At 40.3% G+C, this 26,230-nt stretch overlaps 1 protein-coding gene across 2 annotated transcripts; it reads right to left on the bottom strand.

The window, feature by feature from the left end:
* Window positions 1-11,805: 11,805 nt before the first annotated feature.
* TAGLN3 (transgelin 3) lies at window positions 11,806-24,291 on the bottom strand. 2 transcript variants are annotated; one of them, XM_048494730.1, is made up of 5 exons: window positions 23,967-24,291; window positions 23,462-23,643; window positions 22,212-22,386; window positions 15,379-15,481; window positions 11,806-12,332 (listed from the first exon to the last, which is right to left on the bottom strand). In XM_048494730.1, the coding sequence occupies exons 2-5, from the start codon at window positions 23,639-23,641 to the stop codon at window positions 12,191-12,193; spliced, it is 600 nt and encodes a 199-aa protein (XP_048350687.1). In that variant the 5' UTR covers window positions 23,642-23,643; window positions 23,967-24,291; the 3' UTR covers window positions 11,806-12,190. The 2 variants fall into 2 exon arrangements, with proteins under 2 accessions (XP_048350687.1, XP_048350686.1); XM_048494729.1 differs by having other exon boundaries at window positions 23,959-24,290.
* Window positions 24,292-26,230: the final 1,939 nt, after the last annotated feature.

Raw genomic sequence — 26,230 nt, 5'->3', positions numbered from 1 at the left:
CAAGACTACTTCTCAGAAATATTTTAACTTTAAAGAGGAAAAAAATTAGTTGAACTAAGTAGTGTAATGTTAGGTCTCGGACTTGAATCAGTAAATGGACTTGTTGATCAGCAGCATTTATTGGAAGGCAGTGAAGCACCCAGCTTGTTAAAGGCTGTTCTGGCGAACCTGGCTTTTGCTATCATCTTTATTCAGAAGTAATCTCCCCTCCCATTTTCCCAAAGAATGTGAGAAAGAGTTATTTTGGAGCCAAGGCGCCCCAAGGCCAGCAACAGATAGAGACAGAGTCACCTAGCCTCCTGCCCCCACAGGACAATGGAAACATCCCATTTCCTATGATACTAGAAGTGTCAGGGATAAGCCTAGTTATCTAAGCAGTGTGTGAAGCCATAAAGAAAAGATCAAGGAAAAAATGTCCCATTACAGCAGTGGTAACATATAGTAGGCTGCTAGCATATATCTTGTAGCGATTACACTGAGGTAGGAATACATCTCAGTTAACTAGATACAATCACCAGCAATATATTTTGAAACAACTACAGTGAGCTAGGAATGCATCTCAATCAACTAAATGCAATCCCTGACATGAAGCCATTTCAATTTGTGAAACTAAGTAGGGGTGAGATCCTTCCCCGAAGTCCTTCTCATTTTCTGTTACTTTCTCTAGACAGTGTTCCCACCAGTTTTTAGGTGTCCTAATGTTGGAATTCCTGTTAAATTCCAGTAGATCATCTTGGTCACTGAGTTGTGCCTCTGTTTGAACTCGGTCTGGGTGATCTTTTTGCAGCAGCTGCATACATGATCTACAGTTTTTCCGGCTTCCTTGTACAATCTGCACTTTGTATCATCTGAGGATTTCTTGATTCTGGCCATGATCGCAATTGTCCTAACGGCCTGCTCTTGAGCAGATAAAATCAGGGATTCAGTTTCCTTTTTCAAAGTTCCAGTTGTTAACCACAGTTAAGTCTTTACATTGTCCACCTTGTCCTTGACCTTCTCCAGAAATTGGCCATGCAGTGCTTTGTTGTGCCAGCTTTCAGTCCTTGTTTTACTCACTTTTTTCTGTATTCCTGTTTGGAATACAGATTCAGAGGGCATCATGACTGTTAGCACTGGCTAAGAAAAACCAGAAGTGCTTAAGAGGCATTTCAAGTACCACCATAAAATAAATGCTATGTAAAATGTTGCAGTAGATGAGAAAGATAAACTACCTTGTTCTGTTTACCACACGAGAGTTATAATTTTAACCAAGGAAAACAGTATCTAATAAGCAAGAACTCAGAGAAGACAGAATACTTGTCTAGCAAACTGACAGCAAAATTACAGCCTGTCATGGCTAGTGAAAAAGCCTGTCTACATGGTTCTAGAATCAAGATGGTTACCACAAAGGGGCAACAATTGAAGCTGAATATTGAACAGAATAATTGTCAGTCTGGGTTTCATGTTGCAAATGCAGCCAGTCCATTCCTATTCCCTTGTCTCTGTCCTTATCCTGTTATTGACCTATAAGAGGTCCAGGGACATTTCTCACTTACAGACATGTTGACCTCTGTGATATAAATGTATACTACTGTTATGATGTTGACAGAGTACGTTTTCATTTTAAACATCTGGCTTTTAATTGAAGTTTATTGATTAAACACTATTGTGAAAAAGTGAGCTTTTAGAATTCAAAACATTTTTATAGCCCTTGTGGATCCAGATTCCATATATAACTGTCATTAACAGACCTGCTGTAAGACAGCATTGCTTTTGTAACTCAATTCAATCAACATGATCCAGAGCCACTAAACTGATCTTAGACAGATGGGAAAATGTAGCTTGCCTATTTCTACATTATTATTTATTTAAAAGGGTAGCTGAGCACAAAGCCTGCCTAATCAGCCATTCATTTCCCAGTGACATTTTAAGGACACAGAAAGAGGCAACAATTACTGTTAGCTAACATTTTTGCCTCATTAGCCTTTCATCAAAGCAACCAATTAAATGTGCCCACCAACTTTTTCTCCCACTAATGTGATTAACAGCAAATTCATATAAACAAAAAATAAATAAATAAACTGCCTAGCAAATAGGAAACTATTCAGTTTGGTCAAATCGAACCACTTTCAGCCCTTTCCCTACTGCAAATGCAGCTGGATATTCATCCAAAAATATATTATTACTTACACACAGTTATACTCTGACCATCATCTTTTAAAAAAAACAGGTTTCCTGTCAGGGCAGCTAACAATGAAAAATAATTAAAATCACAATAGTAAAAACATTTAAAAACTTAGGCTTATTCCGCACATGCAGAATAATGCACTTTCAAACTGCTTTCAGTGCTCTTTGAAGCTGTGCGGAATGGCAAAATCCACTTGCAAACAGTTGTGAATGTGGTTTGAAAACACATTATTTTGCATGTGCAGAAGGGGCCACAATGTTTGGAAAAATAAAACATTAAAAGAAAGCAGAAATCATAACAGAAAAAAATAAGTGTTTATCTTGTGCTGGGAAGACACAATTTAGTACTAGGTAAGCAGTAGCCAAAATGAGAGTCTACTTCATGGAGCAACGGGAACAAAATAGGGTTCAACAAAATAGTTTGAATCACTTCTGATGCAAACCCTGAAGGGATTCTGCTGCAACAGTGCAACACTCTAGGTTTCACCTAAAACTTTGTGATAACATGGTATCTGCCCACACCCTGCCATAGCAGCATTTCAGGGAGATCAGCAGTGGGAGGAAGGAAGGAGAAAAGTTCTGTTCTCTTGAGTGAAATGTTTTCTATTAATGGAAAATTTAGTCTGGATCTAATGCATAAACGTAGAGGTTAAAATACAAAATCAAGTGCACATCTGCCTCTCTTCAAAATCATTGCACAGACACAATACTGGATTAATGACTGGGCTGAACTGGACTTTTGTCCAGAAACTTTAAAAGAATCTTCTTAAACTAATGACTAATGACTTAAACACTTGATGTCATTTTTCTCTTCAAGATGGAAAAAGGTCACAAAGAAAGTGAATGGAAATGTTTGAAAGAATTCTTATTTTTCCACTATATATTAGAAAAGTATGTGGATAGTGACAAGGGAAGTATCTAAGTTTAATAAATAAAATCATACATAATCACAGATAAGGGAAAATTTGAATGAACCTGGCTTTTTGATGGGCCCACAAATGCAACTACACGGCATCTCACTGGAAGATTGTCTCTCGGCCATTGAAATATCCATTTAAGATATCATCTTTTTTTCAAAGTTTCTAGGCCTTCATGGAGAGTAAAGAAGGGATTAGAACAGTCCCTGTGCCATTTACCTTAACAACTAAACCAGACCTCTGATGTGTATGAGGTGGAATAATCACTTCAAAATCTAGAAAAATACATTATGTGGAAAAATCCTGTAAAGCTTTGAAAGCAGTTTGCCAGATCCGCCAACCAGATTCAAGTAACTGTAGTTACAGTTTCAATAATACCATAAAGCACTATGCTGGTTTCCTATTGTATGAATCTCTATAACAGCTTTTATTCATTTGAAGCAAACTGGAGATCTCATTCATTTAATGAAATGTACTTTTATCTACATCCAACAATCCAATTTGTCTGCACCAACTGTATTCCTGGGAGAATTCAAGGTATAGAAAACGGAGAGATCAGATTTTTTAGACACTCCTCATCTTACACTGAGGCAGCTCTCACAGTATAGCCTTTTGTGAAGGAGAGGGTCCTGTGACATTTACAGGAGTGACTTGACAACTTTGCAATTGCATGCAGACCATATTCTTTTTTCTGAACTTTGTCAGAATTCACACTTGTTATGGATCATATGGGCAAGAGTCTATTAAGATACATCTCTTGTGTCAAAAGAATGATTCCATGATTGTTCTCGAGAAATAGGAACCCATATGCCCAAAAATAGAGTAAGAGTTTGGGTGCTGTGTGGTTTCCGGGCTGTATGGCCGTGTTCTAGCAGCATTCTCTCCTGACGTTTCGCCTGCATCTGTGGCTGGCATCTTCAGAGGATCTGAAGATGCCAGCCACAGATGCAGGCAAAACGTCAGGAGAGAATGCTGCTAGAACACGGCCATACAGCCCGGAAACCACACAGCACCCAAGTGATTCCGGCCGTGAAAGCCTTCGACAATACAGAGTAAGAGTTATTTTTCCTTGAAGAAGCAGGTCACATTCAGAAAGTACCTACATTTTTAATGTTATGGTTTCATTTTGATATTTGGCCTGTTCCCGTATCTCATTCTCTCTTGGATGTCTACCTCTGTAATAAATTTTGGATGTCTATTCCTTTAAGAAAATGTACTGTAAGACAATAAAAGCTGTGCAATAAGATTATTGGTTTGCCACAAAAACCTTAGCTCTTCTTCTTCTTTTTTTGCTTAGTGTTTTCAGTCCCAGAGAAAGCCAAGACTTCTCCAGCCAGCTTTTTTGCTGTGGTGAAATTTCCCTTCCAAAAAATTGTTACAGATAAACATTCCTCTCTGGACCTAGATATGCCAACCTTCTTTTTATTAGAAAAAAAGCTAGGTTGCAGAAACAAATGTGTAATCATTTTGTAGGCATATACACATATATCAAAACATGCATACTTTAAACAGCTATGAGAACCAAAATTAACTAGTGACAGCATTCAACAGGATATTTAACAATATTTCTTCTCACAGCAGTCATATATTTATACCACATGCCAGTCAGAATGGGGAAAAAAAAGATTTTGCACTAATAGTTTATCTAGAAGAGAATTTTGGTGAGGTACGGGCCAATTATTTCCTTGAGGCAGGAAATAATGCTGCATGTATAACTATCCTTACTTCTGCATCTAAAATATTCCATTTTCTTTTGGAAGACTTTAGTTAAACTTGCTTACAAACTGTTTGTTTGTGTTTGTGTTTTCCTGCAAAGAGGATACAAATTTGAAGAAGCAGCAAATTTTAAGGGTGTCTTTCTCAGGTGGAATGTATAGTCTTCACACTCAGGGTCTCTGATTTGGTAGGAACATCATGTCTCAGTTGAGCTGGCCACTATTTGGCGGGAGGGACAGGGCTCCTGTGCCTTAAACAGCTGCACAGCAAGAAGAAATCCAGCAGCTGAACCCATTCCAGGCATGCCAAAGAAGTTGGCAACCACATCTGTATAACATGCTTAATCAATTTTTTAATGTTTCCCGGCAGACATGCCTATGGCTTTAAGTCAGAGAAATACTAGTGTGGCATTTCATAGAGATCAGATCCTTCAGATGTTTCAACCAGGCTTGCCACCAAAAATAAAGAACATGGAATTCAAGTTGAATATTGCCATTTGGTTACTTCCAAATCTTGGTCTAGAAATTCCGGCAGTCCTTCCTGGTTCTTTCATTCTTTTATGAATTTCACTCTCAGGAATGGGCAGTTATACACATATTTTATATTCAACCATTTCGCAAACCATTTGCAAAACTCTACCTTTTTGCTTCAAGCCATCTTAATTCTTGCATGAGCAAACATGATGCCATCTGTAATCACTCAATAGTTTAACCTTTTGATGCCAGTCTTCATTCTGGTGAGTAAAATGCACCCAAGAGCCATTCTTCAGCTTCAGCATAATAGAAATGAGGGAAGTGAGTAATACCATTCTGTATACAGAGATACTTTCTTCATCATTGCTCTTTCTGAGGTGTGGGTTCTCATTGGCTGTAAGTACAATGCAGGCTTGGTGTGGCAAAGTAGTTTCCTAGAGAGTCCTTGTAAATGATGACATTGTCATATCTAGAAAATCCCTGTAAACAAAGAGCATCACGAATCACCCCAGGATCACTGAAAAATAGTGGCCTGAACCCATACCACCCAAATCCAACCTAAATATTCTATAAAAGCAAATCACATGACAAACTGCTTTCATGGGAACTCAGAGTGAGCAGGCCCCTACTGGAATTTTCAGCTCTCCCTTTTGTCATCCCAGTTATCAGAGATGTTACCTATTTTATTTCTGAAATGCCATAAATAAATGATGTAGGGATAGGAAGGGATAGGAAGGTAAAGAACTGGAGCCCTCATTCTAAAAACGTCCTTCCAAAAGGTCAACAGGTTATCTACTAGGTAGCAGTGCTGAATGAATTGACGCACAGCCAAAATGCATAAAAACATTTGTTGGAACCAAATTTTCTGATGCTCAGTCCTGATAATCCTGCTACCTAGTTGATGGCCTGATAAAACATTGAGAAAAGTAATTCCTCCAATTTGTCATTTGTCAGTAATTGTATCAAAGTATTTAAAATAATTGTAGGCCTACCTATAATAGTCTAGCAATCCCCAAAGCCTTGGACATAAACACAAATCAAATTAGCATCTATCTGTTTGCGCCTGCACATTTACCTTTAACCATCAGTGGAAAGCATCCATGTGCAAAGTCGTCACATATAAGGGCATTTCATACATTACTGAACAAACTCATCAGCAAAAGAAGGTTTAAAGATCTAAGCAAGCAGCTTTTAGAAAATGGCCTGTACACTAATTGGTTTATAGTTTATTGTGCTGCTAATAAAAATGCATAAAAGCATATAAATAGATTGTCACACTTTCTATCTGTAAATTCTCAGTGAATTTAATGTTTTGAACAATTGCAATTGATTCCTTGATATACTTTGATTTGCTCAATGAAAATTCTCCCTGCAAAGATATCCTCATGCACCAGAAATACAAATATCTTGGAAATTTCAGATAATAATTTGTTCTATGGGTTCATTTTATGCTTGAGTTTTTGTTTTGTTTCATGCTAATCCAAGTTATTAGTCTAAGTTTTTTTAAAAAAACAATTAATAGTTGAGCCAGAAGCAGACCATGGGCAGGGCAGGAAGTTCTTGTTCTGGCATTCTTGCACCAGTGCAGGGAAGGAACAATGACAGCAGTATTGGAATATGTGCATATTAAGCAGTATTGGAATATGGGAATGTAGGCACCATCCCCACATCCCTCCACCCTGGGTGACTTTCCTTGCGCATGTTGAATCAATTTTTAATTAGGCTTGCAAACAAATTTGAAACTTTATTAAAATAAGGGATTGTCATCTATGTTAACATTCTGTCTGCACTGTACAGTTACAGGCTTCATCTGCTGCTGATACATCATACAGCTGCTAGAGGGAAGTTATATCAAGGGAATCATTCCAAGAAATCTCATCAGAAATAAAGGTCATGCAACCAGCACTGACTATTACATTCATTAAAACTTCAGCTGTATTTATTCCTGCTGCTCTGACACAGCATTAGGTCTTTATTTTACAATTTTATTTAAGGTTACAGATGATGTATTTACAAAGACAGAGATTATAACACCAATCAGCTACAGTGAAAGTGGCAGAAAAGAGCATGTTATTAAAATTTTTAGTGTTGTCCATGATACAACAGAACAGGCTAGCTGGTTTTTCTTTTTAAACTCCCTTTCCTGTTTACCTAGTAGACTGGGTTTAGTAAAAATATCCATTGGTAAGCAAATGTTTTTTCCTGACCCTGCTATGACTGGTTACAGTCTTAGACAAGATGTTTCCAAAGCACAGAAATTAGAGGCATCTTTTGAAATTAAGTAGCTATATTAGTGTTTTTCTCATAGCTACCTTCAGTAATAGATATCTGGCTCAATTCCCATTGATGCATTTTTGCATGGGTGCATAAAGTGGAAAAGAAAATGTCTTATTTAAATTTAAAATGCTGAAATATTTATTTACATTGTTATACTATACTAATAATATACTACGAAGCTAATAGTGTATATTATTTGTTTGGGCACTCTGAATAAACCATGTGATGGATTCTCACAACAATAAATTTTAGCTCATGTCATGCCCCTAGTGAGATACCCTCACCATTTTCTTTATTTAAGCCTCAATAGTACCTTTAGATAGAATGGGCTTAATTGTTTTTGTACAGTATTCTGTGGGAGGGAACCTTAGTTAGACCCTGTCCCTTTAAGAAGCCCTCTATAGGCAAAGAGCGCTATAGTATCTCTCATTAGTTAGAAGTTCCTTTTTTCAGTTTGTTTTAGTTTTAGGTGTCTGGGGAAAGCTGGAGACAGCAATATCTCAGACGTATAAGGTGTTAAAGATCCATGGTAGTTTGAGTAAACAAGTTTCAACAGAATTGCAAGGAAACAGAGTCCAAACAGGGGACACCGGAAGATCTCAGAAGCAGCACAAGCGGAGCAGACTTTCTCGGAAACAAGCAAGGAAGAGTTGGTGTCTGTAAGTTCTCCAATAATCTCCAATAGTTTCCAGCATTGCAGGTATTCTTTATTAGTAAGACTTCATGGAAGCAGTCAGAATCCTAAACTTTCAATATTATTAAACCATTTTTGAATTGTTACTCATTCGTCTTTGGGTCTTACATTCTGTTCTGGCCAAGAGCAAGGCACCTGATAATAGTTCGCTTGGGGAATAGAACAGTTCAGATTTAGGCAAATAGGAGACTACTTTATTTAAACCACAAGAGCCGCATGGCGTAGTGGTTAAGTTCTTGCAGTGCCACTCACATGGTCAGGAGTTCGAGCCCCCTGTGAGTCAGATATCCTGGCAACTGGCTCATGGTCAACTCAGCCAACCATCCATTTCTTGGTCGGTTAATTAGTACCTAGCTCATAGCTAGGGAGTAAAGAATAGCCGGGAAAAGCAATGGCAAACTACCCCACAAAAGAGGCTTGCCTATAAAATCACTGCTCCCAGTGGTACCCCAGGGTCAAACACAACTTTTTACGTTGTTTAATGTCTCAGTCTCAAGCCTTCTAGGACTGCTGCCATTTTGAATATTGTCCATGACATACTCATCTGTGGTCCAGTATGGTTGCAACTAGTTATCCTACCAGAGATTTGGCATATATCTTGTGTTCCTATAAAATAAAGTAGATTTGAAAGGCATAGAGCTGTATTTTCATTGGAACCCATCCCTCCCACTAATATCAAGTAAAAAGTTATTGATTTCATTTTAGCCCATCGTTTCCCCTGTGTTGGACCAAGATGGATTAAAATGCAATGAAGCTATATACTGAAGCAACAGAAGCAATAGAAGTAGTCTGGAGACATAAAACACATCAACATCAAATCTGACAGTTTTTGGGATGGGACTTATAGGAGCAGGACTTATAGGAGCATGTATTTGGGGCATTGTAGAACTTGTTGAATATGTCTGGTTGGGGGATACGGATGACCTTGTAGAACTCCAAAGGGAGAGTGTCTGATTGGGGGATATTTGTGCCAATGTGCTTGTATTTGGTCAGTGCTGATATTTGAATGACCCATGGTCTGTTCTGTTCTCAGCTACTTGCTCCTCTGCCATGCTAAATGTGGCTTTGGCTCTTTGCGGCTCTTTGGGGGGAAATTGACAACTTTTTCTACAAGTTCCTTCTTTATCACATGAGTGGGCGGTTGGGACAGTGCTTCCCACATGAATGGTCAAGTGAGACAGTGCTTTGAGACAGCGATGGTGATCTTTGTCCATCAGGAAAGCATTGTGAACAACTACCCTCTGTCACTAACAGCAGGAGCAAAGCTTTCCTCAACTCCTTCTCAACAGACTGCGCTGCTGGAAACATTTGAAAAAAAAGGGGGGGGGTTGAGATAGCTCCGAAGAACTGTGACTAGTCTGAGGTCACCCAGATGGCATTTAGGCATTTTCTTACCCCAAATGAGCATCTTTACAGCAGGAGGAGGGGAAATAAAGCATTCTGCAGTCAGAAAGGAGAGTCAGAGCTGTTTCATTGGAATGGTAGCGTGTTCTGTGAACATCTCTGCCAAACTTCCTTGTTTTTTGCCGGCCAACGAGCGCTCTGTGTGTGGGGAAGATTGAAGCAGAAACACCTCGCGCGCCTCAGTTATGCTCCCCCTTCCCCATGTAAGTAGGAAAAATGGCCACAGGAACCTCACTGTTTGAAAAATAGCCCGTTTTGGCAATTAACATTTTGCTACATGTGGCAATCCTTACACGTCTGTGAGCATTCCTTTCTTGGCACAAAGCTGCATAAGACTACGCTGGCTTTTTGTTTTAAAAAAAACACATGAAAAAGTATGCACTGACCCTGCAAGTTAGAAATGTATGAATAAACCTAGACAAGCACAGACATGCCAACATATATCTGAGTTGGCAAGGTGGTAGGCCTATAGTTTGAGATCAACTAAGTCAAATACTGGTATCAGATCAAGTAATAACAGCAGTGCTGATCTGCCTGGATCCAGCTGTCTACAGAATTTGTCTTTGAGGGTGACCAACACCATTTCCATCACATGGGTAGTTCAGAAACTGGAAATGATAGTCTTCTGTCAACAATGGTCATAGGATACAGCAGGGAGTGAGAAAGACTATTCAAAGGGCATGCTGGTCACTCCTGATCCTGTGGTTCCCTTATCTCACTCTCTTGAGATATTGTTCGGTGTATGGTTTCTTCCAAGCTCTCTTTAGATATGGCTTTATTGTTTTTTTTTAATGCAGCATCATAGGAGACTTCAATGAGAGTGCATGAGCCAGCAGCTGACTTCTTATTCAATTCCCCTTGGTTTGTGCTTGTTTGGGTGTTCACATTTTATCAAGACTAACATTGCCAGCCTAAGAACACTTTCCTGGGAGTAAGCATGATTTAATTGGCTTCAGCAGGATTATGAGCAGACCTGATTCAGACTTCCCTCTAAAAACTCTCATGTTCAGTATCCTGCTTCTTTCCCCACCCCACCCCACCCCACCCCCTTCACAACTTCCTGTGGCCCGGGAAAAGGCATTCTTGAGAGACAAGTCAAGCAGGTTGATGTCTGTGGAGAGAAGTGGGAGAGAATGTCTATCCATCCTTAAATAAACAGGAGCAGGATATAACTCACCGTGTGTTCTACTTAAATTAAGAACGGCAGCTAAAATTAATTATTTTATAACTTTCAAAGTGACAGCAGAGATAAAACTAACACAGTTCACAAATCTGGGTACTTCTGTGGTTTTACTTCTGTGATTTTTGTGTATTTCAAATTTGGTTAGATTGAAAACAGCCAGTCAGTTTCCTTACAAGCATGGAGGATGACTAAGAACTTTGTTATATTTTACCTTGTTTGGGCTACTCTAAAAAATATTTGAAGAAAGAATTTTAATCTTCACCACCAGTAGTATCCATTCATTGCCTAACTGTCCACAAACAACAAGCAAGAGTATAATGTAAAAAAGATTTAAATTATATGAATTTGGCCTTGGATGGGCGAAATAGTAGAATATTCCGAAGAGAAATGTATCTGTAAAGATTAGTAAATTATTATATCCAAAAAAACAGAGGACTACACAATCTTTTTAATTCAACTAGACTATCCACAGCTACTTACCTTTTCAGTTTCCCAGATGATGCTAGTTTCCTGGCTTAATCCAACATACTTGCTATATAAGGAACCAATAAGCCATTTGTTTAAATAGATTTACCTTCCCATCCCATTCAAAGTAATTGAGCAATTCTCTGGTATGCCTGCTCCCTTTTGGGAAAGGTATTTTCCAGCTCTTTTTTTGGGGGGGGGGAGGGAGGGGAAGAGTTCTGTTCATATCTCTAACTATGCTCTTTACTACCAGATGATACTAAATTTGCCCTGTACTGTAATGGGATTAATTGATTAATTTCTTCTTTGTATATTCATCCTCAGAGTATGTATAGGAGCAGAAATTAGTAGGATCTTCTTGGTCAGCATTAACCATTCCAAGTACAGGACTAAATCGTCTTAGAAGTCTTGTTAGATGTGTTCTTATTTAATATTCCCTTACAGAACAGAGTATTTAGAGTATGCTTGCATGGCACAGCAAAGGTTGTGTACAAAGCATACTGTTGTGGCTGTTTTTTTAATTGATATTTATTTTTAGAAGAACAGATATCATAATTAGAGTGAAGAACAAGATAATTGAGGAGGCAAAAGCAAGTCCAATAACACACAAATACAGAAGATAACAAATTGCAAATAAATACAGAAAATCAGTGTATTTGCATAGTTCAAAACTGAACAATATGTGGCACCAGCCTGCTGTGTGAATTGGCACACAACAAACACATAGATAAGCATTATAGACCAAAGGTTGCAGCTGAAAAAATATATCCAAATATCTCAAAAAGTGAAATTTAGAAGCAGATTTTAGCATGAACGGTAACAAGCTAACTTTTTCCCCAGGCCATGCTGTAGTGTGTTGTTGGTGGTGTGTGCCTGTGTTTTAAAAGAGACCAAGTTATATTATCTGTCTTGGCATGCCATATCCTGTCATCCCAGACTGGGAGGCTCCCTTGTTGCTTCCCATTTGCAGACCAATGACATTCTGTCCTTGACGAAGTTGCTCCTCTGAAAACCCTCGCCGGTTTTTCTGTGCTTTCCTGTAAAAATGGGTTGTAAAAGTATTGTGTGCATTATTACTTAAAGTCTCTGTGCATTGCTTTGAGTTCTTAGGTAAATTGTACAAGCAAGTAAAATCTTATAAAAATAAAGCAAAGTACCTCTTTCATTCCCGATCTTTTATAGGTTATGTACTACTCCCTCACCATGATGATCTGGTGAATTGTGCAAATTCATAAGTACTGTGCTCTAACATAATCATTTATAGCTCCGTGCTCCTGGTTATTTCTTGGTAAAACGTCCCAGACAATTTAATAACATTCTGATCTCGTTCATGAATGGTTCCCACCCATCCAAGCGATCAGAATACCAGCTCACCCTGGAATGCTATTGTTGATACATTAGACAGACCCACAAAATGGGGGGAGAAATGCTCTTTTAGTATAGTTAAATCAATAGAAAGCCTTTCCAGTGGCTGAGATCTTAAGTAATCTGGCTAGCATCCAGCAAAACACTTAAGTGGATGCCCAAATGATCTGCCAGATTAAGACAAGAATGTATAAGACTGAACACCATTGTTCAAGAAATAGCTCTTTTGGCATAATAAAATAACTATGACAAAAAATGACCAATATTCCATTTATTCCAGGGTCTGTATTCTTTTCTGACAGCATATTCCAGTCAGATAACCAAATGTCCCATTGTGTAGGAGGCTCTGCTTTTAAAATCACCACATGCAAGAACTGTATTGGATACAGAAATCTTGATGAATGTGAATGGCTTGTTGGATTTTGCCAAAGAAAATAGTTTCATTAAACTGTCATCATTTAGATTTTCAGTTTTCCATTCATGTCCAGAGATCCCAAAGCCTGCCACAGCACTCTGGATCTTTTCACATTTTCAGTCAGTGTGGGTAGGGAAACTTTCTTAGGTACCATGTTGCAAAGAAAGGTTTTGAAATGTATAGGCTCCCTAAAGAAATCGCTCTGAATCCAAAGGATTACAGAGGAGCTCATCTGTTGGTTAGTGGCAATTGCTTTACTCTGAGTCAAAAGCACAAAGCTGACTGGTACTATTTAATGGTTCCTGGTCACATATTCCAATTTCCAACATTTTCCTCATCCTTTGAAATACTTTGTCTTGTCATAAAAATCCTTAACCTTTTGAAATGTGGAAATCATAGTGGAATATCAGTCAAAGCAGGCAAGATGCTAGAAAAAAACATGATTGAATCTCCAGCACACTTTCCTTAATAAACAGCAGCCACAATAGACTCCAGTTTGCCTGACTGGCAAAAAAAAGGTGGTGGGCACCTAAAGATTTTGCGTGAAAATGTGTGTTCTATCACCGATCCTTCCTTCTCATTTCCTGTTCTCCACTAAAATGAAATTGCCCTTATTGTGCAAAAGCTAAAGTGCAAAGGATGCATACTTTGGGTGATTCCCCACAGTACATTTTGTAGGGTTCGACTTGCGTCTGCTGGAATTTTTCTTCATGAAGTCGACTCACTGTCATTCCACACAGCGGCCGAGCTCGTTCTTCCTTAGCTGAGCTGAGAGGGCGGGATGAGCTGTGGACGCCTCTTCCTGCTTCGCATTCTATTGGCTGCCAGGAAAAGTTGGCACCTGAGCTCGATTCGCCGTTAATCCACACATTGCCGAGTTCGTCTCTCCTTACCTGAGCTCAGTGGGTGGGGTCGACTCTGTGTGTCATCCATTGGCCGAAAACGCACTGTGATTGGTTAAAGGGAAACTAAGCCCTGATTGGGCGAAGACAGGAACGACTCGATTGGCTGGAGGGGCGAGTCGAGTACAACAGACAGTTTGCACAAGCGTGAGCTTGACACGAGTTCACCAAAAAGTACTCCCTCCGAGCAGGGATCGAGAAGATCCGGCTCAGGCGGGTTGAAGGAGAGTCGGACTTGTGTCGAAATCTGCGGCTGTGCGGACTACCCGAACACAAGTCGAGCCCTGCTGGTAATGTACTGTGCAGAATCACTCATTGAAAGGCTCTTTGAGACAAGCCTAGGAAATATTCATGCCCACATCTGTAAAGGTGTTACTCATGTGAAAATATTTAGAGAAAAACAAAATTATAAATTGTTCAGTTGCTTAGAATCACCTGTTCACATGAGATATAGATTGCTCCAAGTAACTCTAGGAGAGCTAGTGTGGTGTAGCATTTAGGCATTGAACTTGGACCTGGGAATCCTAGGTTCAAATCCCCATTCGCACCATAGAAGGTTGCTGGGTGATCTGGGCTAGTTACACACTCTCAGCTATAATCCTGGCTAGTATTTGGATGGGAGACCTCCAAGGAATTCCAGGGTCATGATGTGGAGGTAGGTAATGACAAACCACCTCAGAACATCTCTTGCATAGAAAACCCTATGGGGTTGCCATAAGATGGGACTTGATGGCAAAAAAGCAACTCTGTCTGCTCAAAGTAGCTAGCTAACTCACTTTGATTCATAGAGTCATAGTCATTCTCTCCCAGTTCAGACACTGATTTGTCCTCAGGAGTGATACTTCCCATGGTAATTTAAATGATAAATGAACACATAGGTTAGTATCCTCTTCCCTGTGTAGCTCTGCAGAGACAAGGGGACACCCCCCCCCATGGCCATGGCGATGCCTCGGAGGTCGGTGGCCAGGTGGCATGACTCCTCATCCCCATGGAGCTACGCAGGGAAAAGGAGGTCATTGAAAAAAGAAGTGGTGCACCAAAAAAGGTGCCTTCCACCCGGTGCCGTTCACTCGGCACCAGGCGCACACCACTGTTTTTGAAAAACAAAAACAGCAGCTCGGGGGGGCGGGGGGAAGCACAGCACTGCCTTGCTTGGGAAGCAGCAGCTGTGCCAACAGCGCACCCAGGATGACATTTTTGCTGTTCTGGAGGCGCTGTTTATGATCCGTGCAGAATCCGCCAGAGTCTATTTTTTAAAAATTATCAAGGCGCAAAGAAAATATTCTTGGCAAAATGTCCAAAATACACTGTGTCAAAGGATTGAAACCAGTTTCTTTAAAATAACATCTTTAACATGTGTCCTAAAATTATTATCAGGGAATGGTGAGGTATGATCCTTACCTGTGAAACCAGGATGGATCTCCCCTATAACATCCATCATCCCTTGTGACAGCCTCACTGCCCAAAGCCATTAAAGTTCTTTGCACAGCCGCCATGTCTTTCCCTACAAATGAAGAAAAAATACATGATTTACTTTGAAATTATTCAGTTATATATTCAGCCATACTGTGGATGCCAATTTAATCCCAAAGTATTTCACTTCATCATTTCTTGTGTCCTGAGGCACAATATCGGGGGTGGGGGGGGGGCTTGGCTCACCTCTACCTGGCAAAGCACTCCACTGTTTTTACGAAGTCATGTTATGCCCTTGAAGCTGGCAAAACAGATAGTGGCAGGGCATTTGGGAAACTGAGTTGGTTGCCACATCTAATGGCTCTTGGCTCTGTCCACTGAAACCTGTTCCCAACTGTATTTTTTTTCTAATTGTATATTTTGTTTTGCAGGGTGAGGGCCTCTGCACTGAGGATCTGGGCTAGCATGGTCTTCAGCACCATGCTCTAGCCTCAGGCCTTCAGATGGCCTCAACCCTTGACTGCCACTTCCTTCTCTCTAGGCTCTCCCTCTAAGCCTTCCCTCCTCCTGCTGTCCTCTTATAAGGCCAACTCAGTAGTCACATCTGCCCAGTAGGACTTGCCTGCCTCTCATAGTGGGGAACAGCTTCTGCAAAAGGCCAAGTGTAGGCTGGATGGCCCATCCTAAAGTTGGCATTGGAGACAAATGTGGCTCCTTAAAGGGCCAGGCCTCCTGCCTGCATTTCATATTGTTTTCACTGCTGTGGGTGAAAGCAGATAGAGGCAAGGAGCTGTGCTAACCTTTGCCAGGAGACTCTAGTCAGCCATTTTACCCTCCCTGCCTGCTAATAAGCCCAAGGGCACTATAGCAATCCTTATATATTCATACATTCCAAAATAAGACAATAATAGTACAATTTACAAATTAAAAAAACTATCAAAACCATTCAAACCATCAAGTAATAAAGTACAGCCTCAACATTATGAAACAACAACCAGTTAAAACGAAAAACAGAAGCATAGTATTATTCTTTATCAGACTTTCATACAGCTCAATAGCAACCTGCATAACCTGCAGGGAGAAAGCAGGCAAGGAGATAAGTCAATTAAAATCATGCTGGTCCATGATCACCAACTGTTTGCTGTTATACTCTTCAGTAAGCCCTGTTCCCTGGGTCATTAAGGACTGTTGCTAAAGTTCCTCAACTGCTCTTGCCTCCTGCATCATTCTTTCACTACCTGCAAGATCTCTAAGACTGCATGCTCCTTTGTCCTATTTATACTATCAGATTCTTCATTATGTCTTTGTTCCTCTGTTGTTCCTAAATACCATTGTATTTTTATTAGCTACCTCAATACAAATGCCAAAGGTCTGTCAAAGTGCTCCTGGTTCCATGCTAGGAACTTAAATCCACAGGCCTGACTTGGATTGGAACCATTGGAAGAGATTGTTTATGTCTTATTCCCTTTCCTGTTTTGTCAACCTGAGATGATCCCAGGGAGCAATTTATCCCATTGGGGCTCTACATACATTGATGATGTAACCAAGGTTTCCTAATGGCGGTACAATGCATGAGCCAGAACTCTGATTAGTATTCACAAGCACTCTTATAAGCTACACAGCTTCTACGAGGCGCGGAAAATATAGATAAGAAATGTGACACAGAAATGAGAATAATTTTTCCCCTGAAGCTGGTTTCCTGATTTCAGACTACCCCTTAGAGTTGCTATGTTTTCTGTTGGAAGAAAGAATACTTCAAGTACATTGACAATAGTGCAACAAGCTCCGAATCAAAATATTCTTATTGGTACAATCCCAAGCAGAGCCATACTTCTCTTCAATGGGTTTAAAAGTACTCTAGAAATGCTAAACCTTAGTTTCCTGCGGGGAGGGGGGGATACGGTTCAACATTTTATGGATGACATATAATTGACAAAGCCTTCACGTTCCAGGTCATGTGATTTAATATAAAAATATTTTTATGCTAGGTAAACTGGGCTTTGCCCTAAGCTAGAAAGTTCATTTATTTATGTTTATTTTATTAGACTTTTAGGCTGCCCTTCTCTGTTGGATGGGCTCAGGGCTGCTTTTATTAGTTGGTCAAAGTCACAGGCAAAAATAATTCCCAATTCTACTTTCTCAGCTCTCATATATAATTGACAGCACAGCACAACCATTTCTAACAGCTGAAAATAGTTATCAGTGCTGCTTGTTTCATTCTAATCCACCAACTCAAAACTCCTGATCAAATGAAGATGAATGGGTATATCAAACATCCTCCATTTCTGATTCCGTAAAAATAGAATTTCATTGCTGTGATGATTAAAAAATGCTTGTTCTTTTGCACTTAAATGTTTCCTCTGTGAAGCAGTTTTTGAGCAGTGATTCTTGTTTCTCTGATGATTATTGATTCATCTCCTGCCTCAGCCACTCCATTAGGGCAAAGCAGAAATTGTTTTTGTGAGGAAGCAGAGGTTGCTTCATACCTCCTAAGGCAGTGTCTTTGGCTAGAACTTTCATTTCTCTGTGCCCATCATAATTTAATATTTACAGAAATGGCTATTTTATTTATTTTATTTTTATTCAATTTAATACCCCACCATTTCCCAGCCAGGGGCAGAGCAGCTCACGCATATGAATTGTACAAGACATGAATATAAATGATCAAACAAGCCCAAAAGCTGGCAGCAGTTCAAAACACAAAATAGGCATAAACTGAACACTGGGCAAAAATTAGAAATAGAAAATGATAACAAATAAAGAAGAGGGTTTGCATTGGCTATGTAAGAACCTGTTTTTGTTTTTGCTTTGTGGTGGGCTGCAAGTGTTTATTCTGACTCAAGTACACAGATTAGACAGCTGCTGCACACATGCTTTCCCTTTACATGGCGATTAGTGCTGTGTGAGAAAAATATCATGCATGAAGTGGGCCTTAATGTGGCTACTTTTTTGAAAGACGTTCATATCTATTCAGTACAGGGTATTTGAAATAATTCACCATGCAGTGGATTAAAATGATTGTGTAATTTGAACCTACATGTGGTGAAGGGACGGGAAAGGCCTCCACAAGAAACCAAATTAAAGACAGAGAGACCATCCCATCTGGCTGATTATCCAAATGATGAAAATGAAAGATGTTGCAGAAAACCAAACAAGAAAATCAAACAAGAAAGAATACCAACTGAAAAATAAAATACCTCAAATATTTATTTTCCCCTCAGTTCAGCATTTCATCACACCCATACAGCTGCTTTACACTAAGTTGTAATATTGGTCTATCCAAGAGTAGTATTGTCTGCTCTGATTGGCAGCAGATCACCAACATCTTAAGCAGAGACCTTTCATACCACTCACTACCTGATCCTTTTAACAGCAAATACAGGAGACTAAACTTTGCGAAGCTGATGCTCTATCACTGAACCACTGCCCCATTGATCAAACCCAATGATCAAACATTGTCATGTAGGAGAATCTTCACTTGGACATCCTCACATTTTAACATTAGAAGCAGCTACAAGGAGAAGGGTTGCCAACTTCCAGGTGGTTGCTGGAAATCTTCTGGAATGACAACTGATCTCCAGGCAACAGAGGTCAGTTCACCTGAAGAAAATGGCCACTTTGGCAGGTGGACTCTATGGCATTACAACCAATTGAAGTCCTTCCCCTCCTTAAACTGTGTCCTCCTTAGACTCCATCTCCAACATCTCCTGGAGTTGGCAATCTGAACAATGAGGGAGGCTAGTTTACATAGGGTCACAAAGCTGACAGCATCACTTTCTCAATAGAAATCACTACCCAGAACTTATTGAGGGTAGCTAACTTTCACCAGTCTTTTTTTATTAGTTCCAGGAGGCAATTCTATCAGGAAAGGATACATGTAATATAGGGTTTAATTGCCCTTCTTGTGTCATGACCTCAAACCAAATCCATTTTGCAGATACTTTTTAATGTTAAACATAAGAACATAAGAACATAAGAACAAGCCAGCTGGATCAGACCAGAGTCCATCTAGTCCAGATCTCTGCTACTCGCAGTGGCCCACTGAGTCCTCCTTTAAAACTCTGTACTCCAGCTCCCCCATTTTGGGTCAAAGGCTTCTACTATTAGCATAGAGACACCTGTATACCCTGTCTGGGATATCTGATCAGAGATCTCCCATGTAATTTTTTTCCTGATACCTAAACTGCATGTTAACTTCATTAAACTGTAGAACAAGGCCACGTACAATTTTTAGCCTTTACCATTGCCTGTGGCTGGAAGATATCTGTTTATGTCTGGTATACTGCAGGGTTGCTGTCTATTTTTTAACATAAAATGGAACATACAGGTGAGGAAAACAAACCGTCATCTCTGTCCCCTCTTAACTAGTTGCACTCTGCTGTTTTAGACATTTTTCATAGAGCTTGACTCATAGTGGTGGAGACAAACTGGTAGAAAATGTTTCAAACAAAAAACATTCAGAGCAATTTTAAGCAGTTACACCCTTCCAAGTTAATTGAAGTCATTGGGCTTAGAAAGGTTAATTCTAATTGGGTTTGCACTGATAGTAAAGACTAGAGGGGAAGGACATGAAATTAATAAACTAATGAATAAACATGTGGACTCCCCTACCATGTCCAGTTTGGCTATGAGTTTCTGAATTATAATGTGATCAGTTTTCAAATAGACATTGCTAACCTTTATCACCAGTGATGGGATTCAGCAGGTGCGCACCACTTCGGCAGAACCAGTTGTTAAAATGGTGCTTATAAACAACCAGTTGTTAAATTATTTGAATCCCACCACTGGAACTGGTTGTTAAATTATTTTAATCCCCACCACTGCTTATAACAAACTGGATTTAAATAATGTGAGTTAACTAACACCAGAAATAGAGCTGCTGCAAGTGGTCACCCCATGAGATAGTGAAAGAAGGCCTGTATCCAATGGTGGGATCCAAAAATTTTAATAACAGGTTCCGATGGTGGTGGGATTCAAACAGTGGCGTCGCCGCACATGCACTTCCAGTCACTATTGGGCAGGGAGGTTGCTTTAGTAACCCCTTCTTGGCACTCAGAAAAAATTAGTAACCACTTCTAGAGAAGTGGTGAGAACTGGTTGGATCCCACCTCTGACTGTATCTTAAAAGTTTGTACGTCCTGGGTGGATATTTTGGCTTCTGTTTAGGGTTACCAGGTATCTCTGGATGCATGATAGATGTCCTTCATGGAACATGCTTCAATCAATACCACAATACACACACATAAATGTATATTTCTTATTTTGGAACTACATGGACTAGTTGAAAATACTGCAGAGAAGCAATTTGATAAAATGTATTGACGGCAATTGGGCAACTGGTCATATATCTGCTGGGGAAGTGAATGCTTTAGACAAGTGGTTTTCAGAGGTTATCGTAGGTTACTAATTGAAGAGATCTGTAATAATAGACAAACTTTTGGAATACTGTTTGCCTACCACAATTGATATCACCTTGCAGTGTGCAGCCATAAGAGAATATTGGATGTGTTCTGGGTTATATTCTCACTTCACATGGTGCAATAGTATAGTAAAACAGGTAATTGTAAAGTAAAGTACTACATAAGCATACATTGCACTACATAAAGCCAGACATGTTGCCAGGAAGTCATCTGCAAGCCACTGGGATTTTGGGTTGACCTGGAAAAGTTAGTTGGAGATGTAAAAACTGGGCAACCATGGATTCAGGCATAAAAGACTCTGTCTTGAGTACAGTTTCACACATATAATCCATTAGGACTGTTTAAAGTCTAAATAAGCTAAGGTTCCAACATCTAATTATGGTTGCCCATACGTTTTGCTAGAAATAGGCCTGTGGCCATGGGCAGAGAGTTAGCAAAAATGTTTTCTACAAACACCCAATTTTACAAGGGGGTTGGAATGAATACACGAATGGAAGCCACTAGTTGTGCAGGGCCACTTGCCCTTACATTGACATAACATTTTAGTGGCCATTTTCAAAAGGGTAGAAGAAATAAGGGAGCCAGCTGTGCAAAATAAGTAGGTCACACTGTCCAAATTTCTGATTGGTATGTTGCACAGTAGCAGGCGCCTAGGCCTAATTGGCTGAACCCTACAGTTTCAGCACAGCTTGCACACCATCACAGTTCATCTGCTGCATGTGTAGGAGGAATAGCTGGCAACAGACGGATGACGCAGGTGGGTTCCTACCCAAGGCAAAGCATCATTTTGACAGCAAACTGTAACATAAAGCAGTGTAAAAACAACATCCTCACAAGTCTCAGCCCCCTTTTAAAAGCCCAAAGTGGAGCAAGGGTATCCTCCCCAACCAGGAAGTCCTATGACTATCAAACTATGATGCAGGCCCAAAAGGTGGAATAAGGCCAAATAGAGTTGGCACTCCACCCAGAAGGAATGGAGACATTGGTACATGGATTCCCTTTTTTCCTTTCCCAACTATGGGCACAAATTGGCCCCACATGAGTACAGGAGAAGTCATTAGTCCTTGGAAACAGACTTTTTATATCATCACAATTTTGCTGGTTATGCCAGTACAAAAACTTCTAGGTTTTTGTCTGTTCCTGTCAAACTGATCTAATCTAATCTAATTTAATTGGCACAAAATATTATATTTGGTACTGGAAAAAATAGAACTACCTCACAGAAGATAACAAATCACTTAGAAAAACAGGGCAGTGAGGCGAGGCAAACAAAAGGGAAAGATAATGACATTAGGGATTTTTCTCCTTGGGGAAATGTATGATTAACACCCATCTGCGTAGCGTAAAACAAAGAATGCAACTGTCACATCAGTGATGGCTCATATATACAAAGATGTGTACCTTCCCATAAATCCACCGTCTGGAAAATATCTGTTGTTCTTACTCCATAAATTTCTGCAGCTTTTAAGAACTGAGAAATTTGCTCCATTTGTTTGAAAGCCATCTTTGATTCTGAGATCTTTGGAATGGGTTCCTTCCCCCTTGGATGTAAACTGTTTATTAACTTGCACAGCAGCTGGGAAATTGAAGATAGAAGCAGAATTGAAAGCAGAAAACAGTCAATTAGTTCCAGTTGACAGACGACCAATGTATGTACTTAATTTATGCTAAACAGGCATTCTGATGCCACTAGTAAGTAAAATTTTAATTAAACAATTAAAATAATTAAAAAATAGGAATTTATACAACTGAGAATAATTCCAGCAAGTATGTTAAAAACTCTCTGCCCAAGCTTTCATACCCACAGCTGGACAAAACATGCATGGATGCACTTGAGCTTACAAAATCAAATCATTTGCTAAAGGTTACATAACAATTGACAGTTGTGTGGGAGTGCAATAATTAGTCTGAGTCCAAAATTAACTACTATCAATTAGTTTGCTGTTAAAAAGCACAATGGAGTACTCTTTGCATCTCTATACTTAGTTGACAAACAGATGAACTATGATTTAAAGCCATTATAGTGGCTGTTCTCTCCAAAATTGGATCAGGGGTATACTACACGTACAATTTTCTTATCCCATATTTTTGAGAAACAAAATATCATTAATTGGTTTCTAAAGAAGAAAAGCCTGGTATTAAAACGCTTGGGTTTTTTTGAAAAAAAAATCTGTCCTAATTATCAGAGAAATGGTAATCTGTAGTTACTATATTACATAATCATCCATCCATCTGTCTCTGCAAGCAGATGCTTACTGCTCTTGTGAAGATCTCCATATCATGATACATCATAGTTTAAGATATTTGAATAGTTATCTGCCTCATAAGACATACGAGGCTAAAAAACTGAATTGCTATATTCACAATAACAAAACACAATCCTGCTTCTAAAAACGTGATTTAGTGTGCAATCTTAAGTAGGATACATCATTCTGTGTCTACTGAAGTGAATAGGCTTAGAAAGGTATAACTCTTTTGGGGATTGCACTGATAATGTTCTTTGCTTCCAAGCAATGTGTTTAGAAGCACAGTACTTGTGTTAATTGTTTAACTTCACTCAGTGTAAATAAAGATGGGCCAAGTTAAGGACCCAGTGTTATTGTATGCAAACATTAATATATGAAACATTTGTAACATCAAATGTTACTTACTGTTCCATCCATTAGCCATTTCTGAAAATGTTGCCTTCCAGGAGGGGGCTGCTCTGTATTTTCATCACACTGTGCAATAATCCAGTCCACCAACCGACTTTCCAGTTCTGGGTCATATTTTTGTTCAATCTTCTCCTGGACTTCTCGGCTTAAGCCATAGCTTGGGCCCCTGTTGGCCATCTCTAGGAAGAAGAAAACCCACTTAATTTAATTTGTAAGGAGCACATCATGCAGCATCTATTAAGAATGCTGGGAAAAGATTCTAAAGTTTCCTCCCAAAAAATTTTTCAAAAAATGTCGCAAGTGTAAAAAATAGTCAAGGTTGTTTCTTTCAGCATGGTGCCAAATATTTTTAAGATCATATGAAAAGCTTAGCAGAGATTGCAAGTGATGTTCCTACAGTTGCTAGAAAGAGATGTAAACATTTCAGGTTAACATTGCAAAACCCAGAAGTATAATGGGGATGGGGGTTAAAGAACAACAAAAAATGACTATACAGGAGTACTTAAGAAATCCTTTCAGTGATGCAGTGCGCTCTTCTCAGCAGTGATCTAGGTCTGGAAATCCAGGGACCATCGAAGCAAGAGATGTCGGTTAAAATTTAAGACGAGATGAAGGCTGCTGCAATGTGCTGCTGCTCTTGGTACTGCTGCTGTAGAAGCATCATGATTTGAAGGAGGGTGTATTGATTTGATTTGATTTTCCTCACAGATGAGGAGGGTCAAAGCAGGGGCGTTGCTAAGAGCTACTAAAGAGGCCCTCCTCCCCTGTTATAGCTAGCAAGAGAGCTCTGCTGCAGCCTGCTCCTCTGCGCACCCTTCCGCTGCTGTCAGTCCTGGACTTTCAGGCTGCGCTTCTGTTCTTATGCTGCAGCCGTTGTCATAATGCCTGAGGAGATGGCAGTTTAAAACACTCTCGGGATAAATAGCTGTGGTTGATCTTTCTTTAAATCCAAGATATGGTGGGAGGGGGGGATATGGATCTGAGCAACTGTAAGCAATGCTGTTTCAAAAAGGTTTGCAGACTGTTTTCAAACAAGATGACAAGGAGAATTTTAACGGAATGGAAACACAGATTTTTTTTTCAAGGAACATTGTGAAGTTTGAATAAGATTTATTTCCCCAAATTCCCAGGTGCTAGACCTTCATGGCAGAGCTCAACAGAGTATTTCAAATTCTTTGACACTGGCATACCAAAAGCTGAGCTGGGCACAACATGCAAATCATTATTGCATATTTATTTACTTAATGGATATACTATTTTTCTCTCCAGGGGAACCCAAAAAAGCTTACATCATTCTCCTTTTTTATATTATCCTTACAACAACTCTGTGAGGTAGATTAGACTGAGTTAGTATATGTGGCTGGCCCAAGGGCACCCAGCAATCTTTCATGGCAGAGTATGGATTTGAACCTGGTTCTCCCAGATCCTAGTCTAATATGCCAACCACTCAGTGGTGTATCTGCCCGGGGACAAGGGGTAACACCTGTCCCAGGGCGCAACTAATCTGGTCACGGGGGGGGGGACAAAATTGGCCCCACATGTGACCAGATGCCTTTGAGAAGATGATGAGGCAGCAGGAAGTTTTCGGGCTCCCTTGGCCCTGCCCACATCATGGGAGTGACAGCTTGGGCAGGGGGAGCAACAACTTGGACGAGCCAGCTTCTGCCCTTCCCAGACCCTGGAACTGGCCTCTAGGGACCTGTGGGGGGAGGGGGATCTCCCACCCCCACAGCCCAGCCTCTGCCCTCCCCAGAGCCTGGGGAGAGCAGAAGCCACTACCAGCCTCCAGAGACGTGCTTTTAAAAGCATGGAGGCTGGGGGTGGGGCTCAGGCATGGCCCCACCCACAAGAGGGAGAGGCTTGGGCATGGCCCTGCCCAAGCCCCACCCCCAGGCTCTGAACTTTTAAAAGCACATATCTGGAGGCTGGCAGTGACTTCTGCTTTCCCCAGGCCGGGGAGTGTGGAGGGAAGGCAGGCCTTGGGGAAGGGGCCCTATCCCCCAAGCCCCATCCCTTGGAGGGAGGAGTGTGACCCCACCCCAAGCCCCACCCCCAGCTTTGGTGCTTTTAAAAGCACGTCTCTGGAGGCTGGCAGTGGCTTCTACTCTCCCCAGGATCTGGGCAGGACAGAAGCTGGGGAGCAGGGAGGGAAGGGCATGGTCCAGCAGCAAAGTTCTTAGCATGGTATAGAGGTTAAGAGCTGTGGACACTTATCTGGAGAACTGGGTTTGATTCTCCACTCCTCCTTCTCACGAGTGGCAGACTCTTATTTGTTGAACTGCATTTGTTTCCATGCTCCTACATATGAAGCCTGATGGTTGACCTCGAGCTAGTCACAGTTCTCTGAGAATTTTGGTAGCCCCACCTACTCCACAAGTGGAGAGAGGAAGGATTTGTAAGCTGCTTTGAGACTCTCTCGTCTTCTCACACAAATATAGTGATCGTGCTCTTTTCCCTGAGGAATGCTCACCATGACAAAGCCATAAGCCTAGTCTTGAAGGCATCTGTTTATCAAAATGCATGCAGTTTTCTGCATCAAATAAGAAACAGTGAAATGCTTTGCACAACATATCTCTTTGGCTTTGTACAACCAAACCTGCTCTCTGCAGATTGTCTCTTCTGCCAGATTCTTGAGTCAGGAGCTTGAGTACATGAAATATTCATTAGGTGACCTCATTTGACTGCTGGCTTTTGATATTATGTATTTTTAAGGCACAGTACTTTGTTGTATAATCCAGCTTTCCTAGAACTCATCCCATCATACAG

The sequence above is a fragment of the Sphaerodactylus townsendi genome, linkage group LG04 (assembly GCF_021028975.2).
Source record: "Sphaerodactylus townsendi isolate TG3544 linkage group LG04, MPM_Stown_v2.3, whole genome shotgun sequence".
Lineage (NCBI taxonomy): Eukaryota > Metazoa > Chordata > Lepidosauria > Squamata > Sphaerodactylidae > Sphaerodactylus > Sphaerodactylus townsendi.
The sequence above is the reverse complement of the archived record's forward strand: the minus strand, read 5'-3'. Positions and strand labels throughout refer to the sequence as shown.

Coding starts and splice junctions, on each gene's coding strand:
- TAGLN3 (XM_048494730.1), bottom strand. CDS start 23,641: ATGGCCAACAGGGGCCCAAGCTATGGCTTAAGCCGAGAAGTCCAGGAG. Junction 22,387..23,461: donor AATGGCTAATGGATGGAACA/GTAAGTAACATT, acceptor TCAATTTCCCAG/CTGCTGTGCAAGTTAATAAA. Junction 15,482..22,211: donor GACGGTGGATTTATGGGAAG/GTACACATCTTT, acceptor CTTCATTTGTAG/GGAAAGACATGGCGGCTGTG.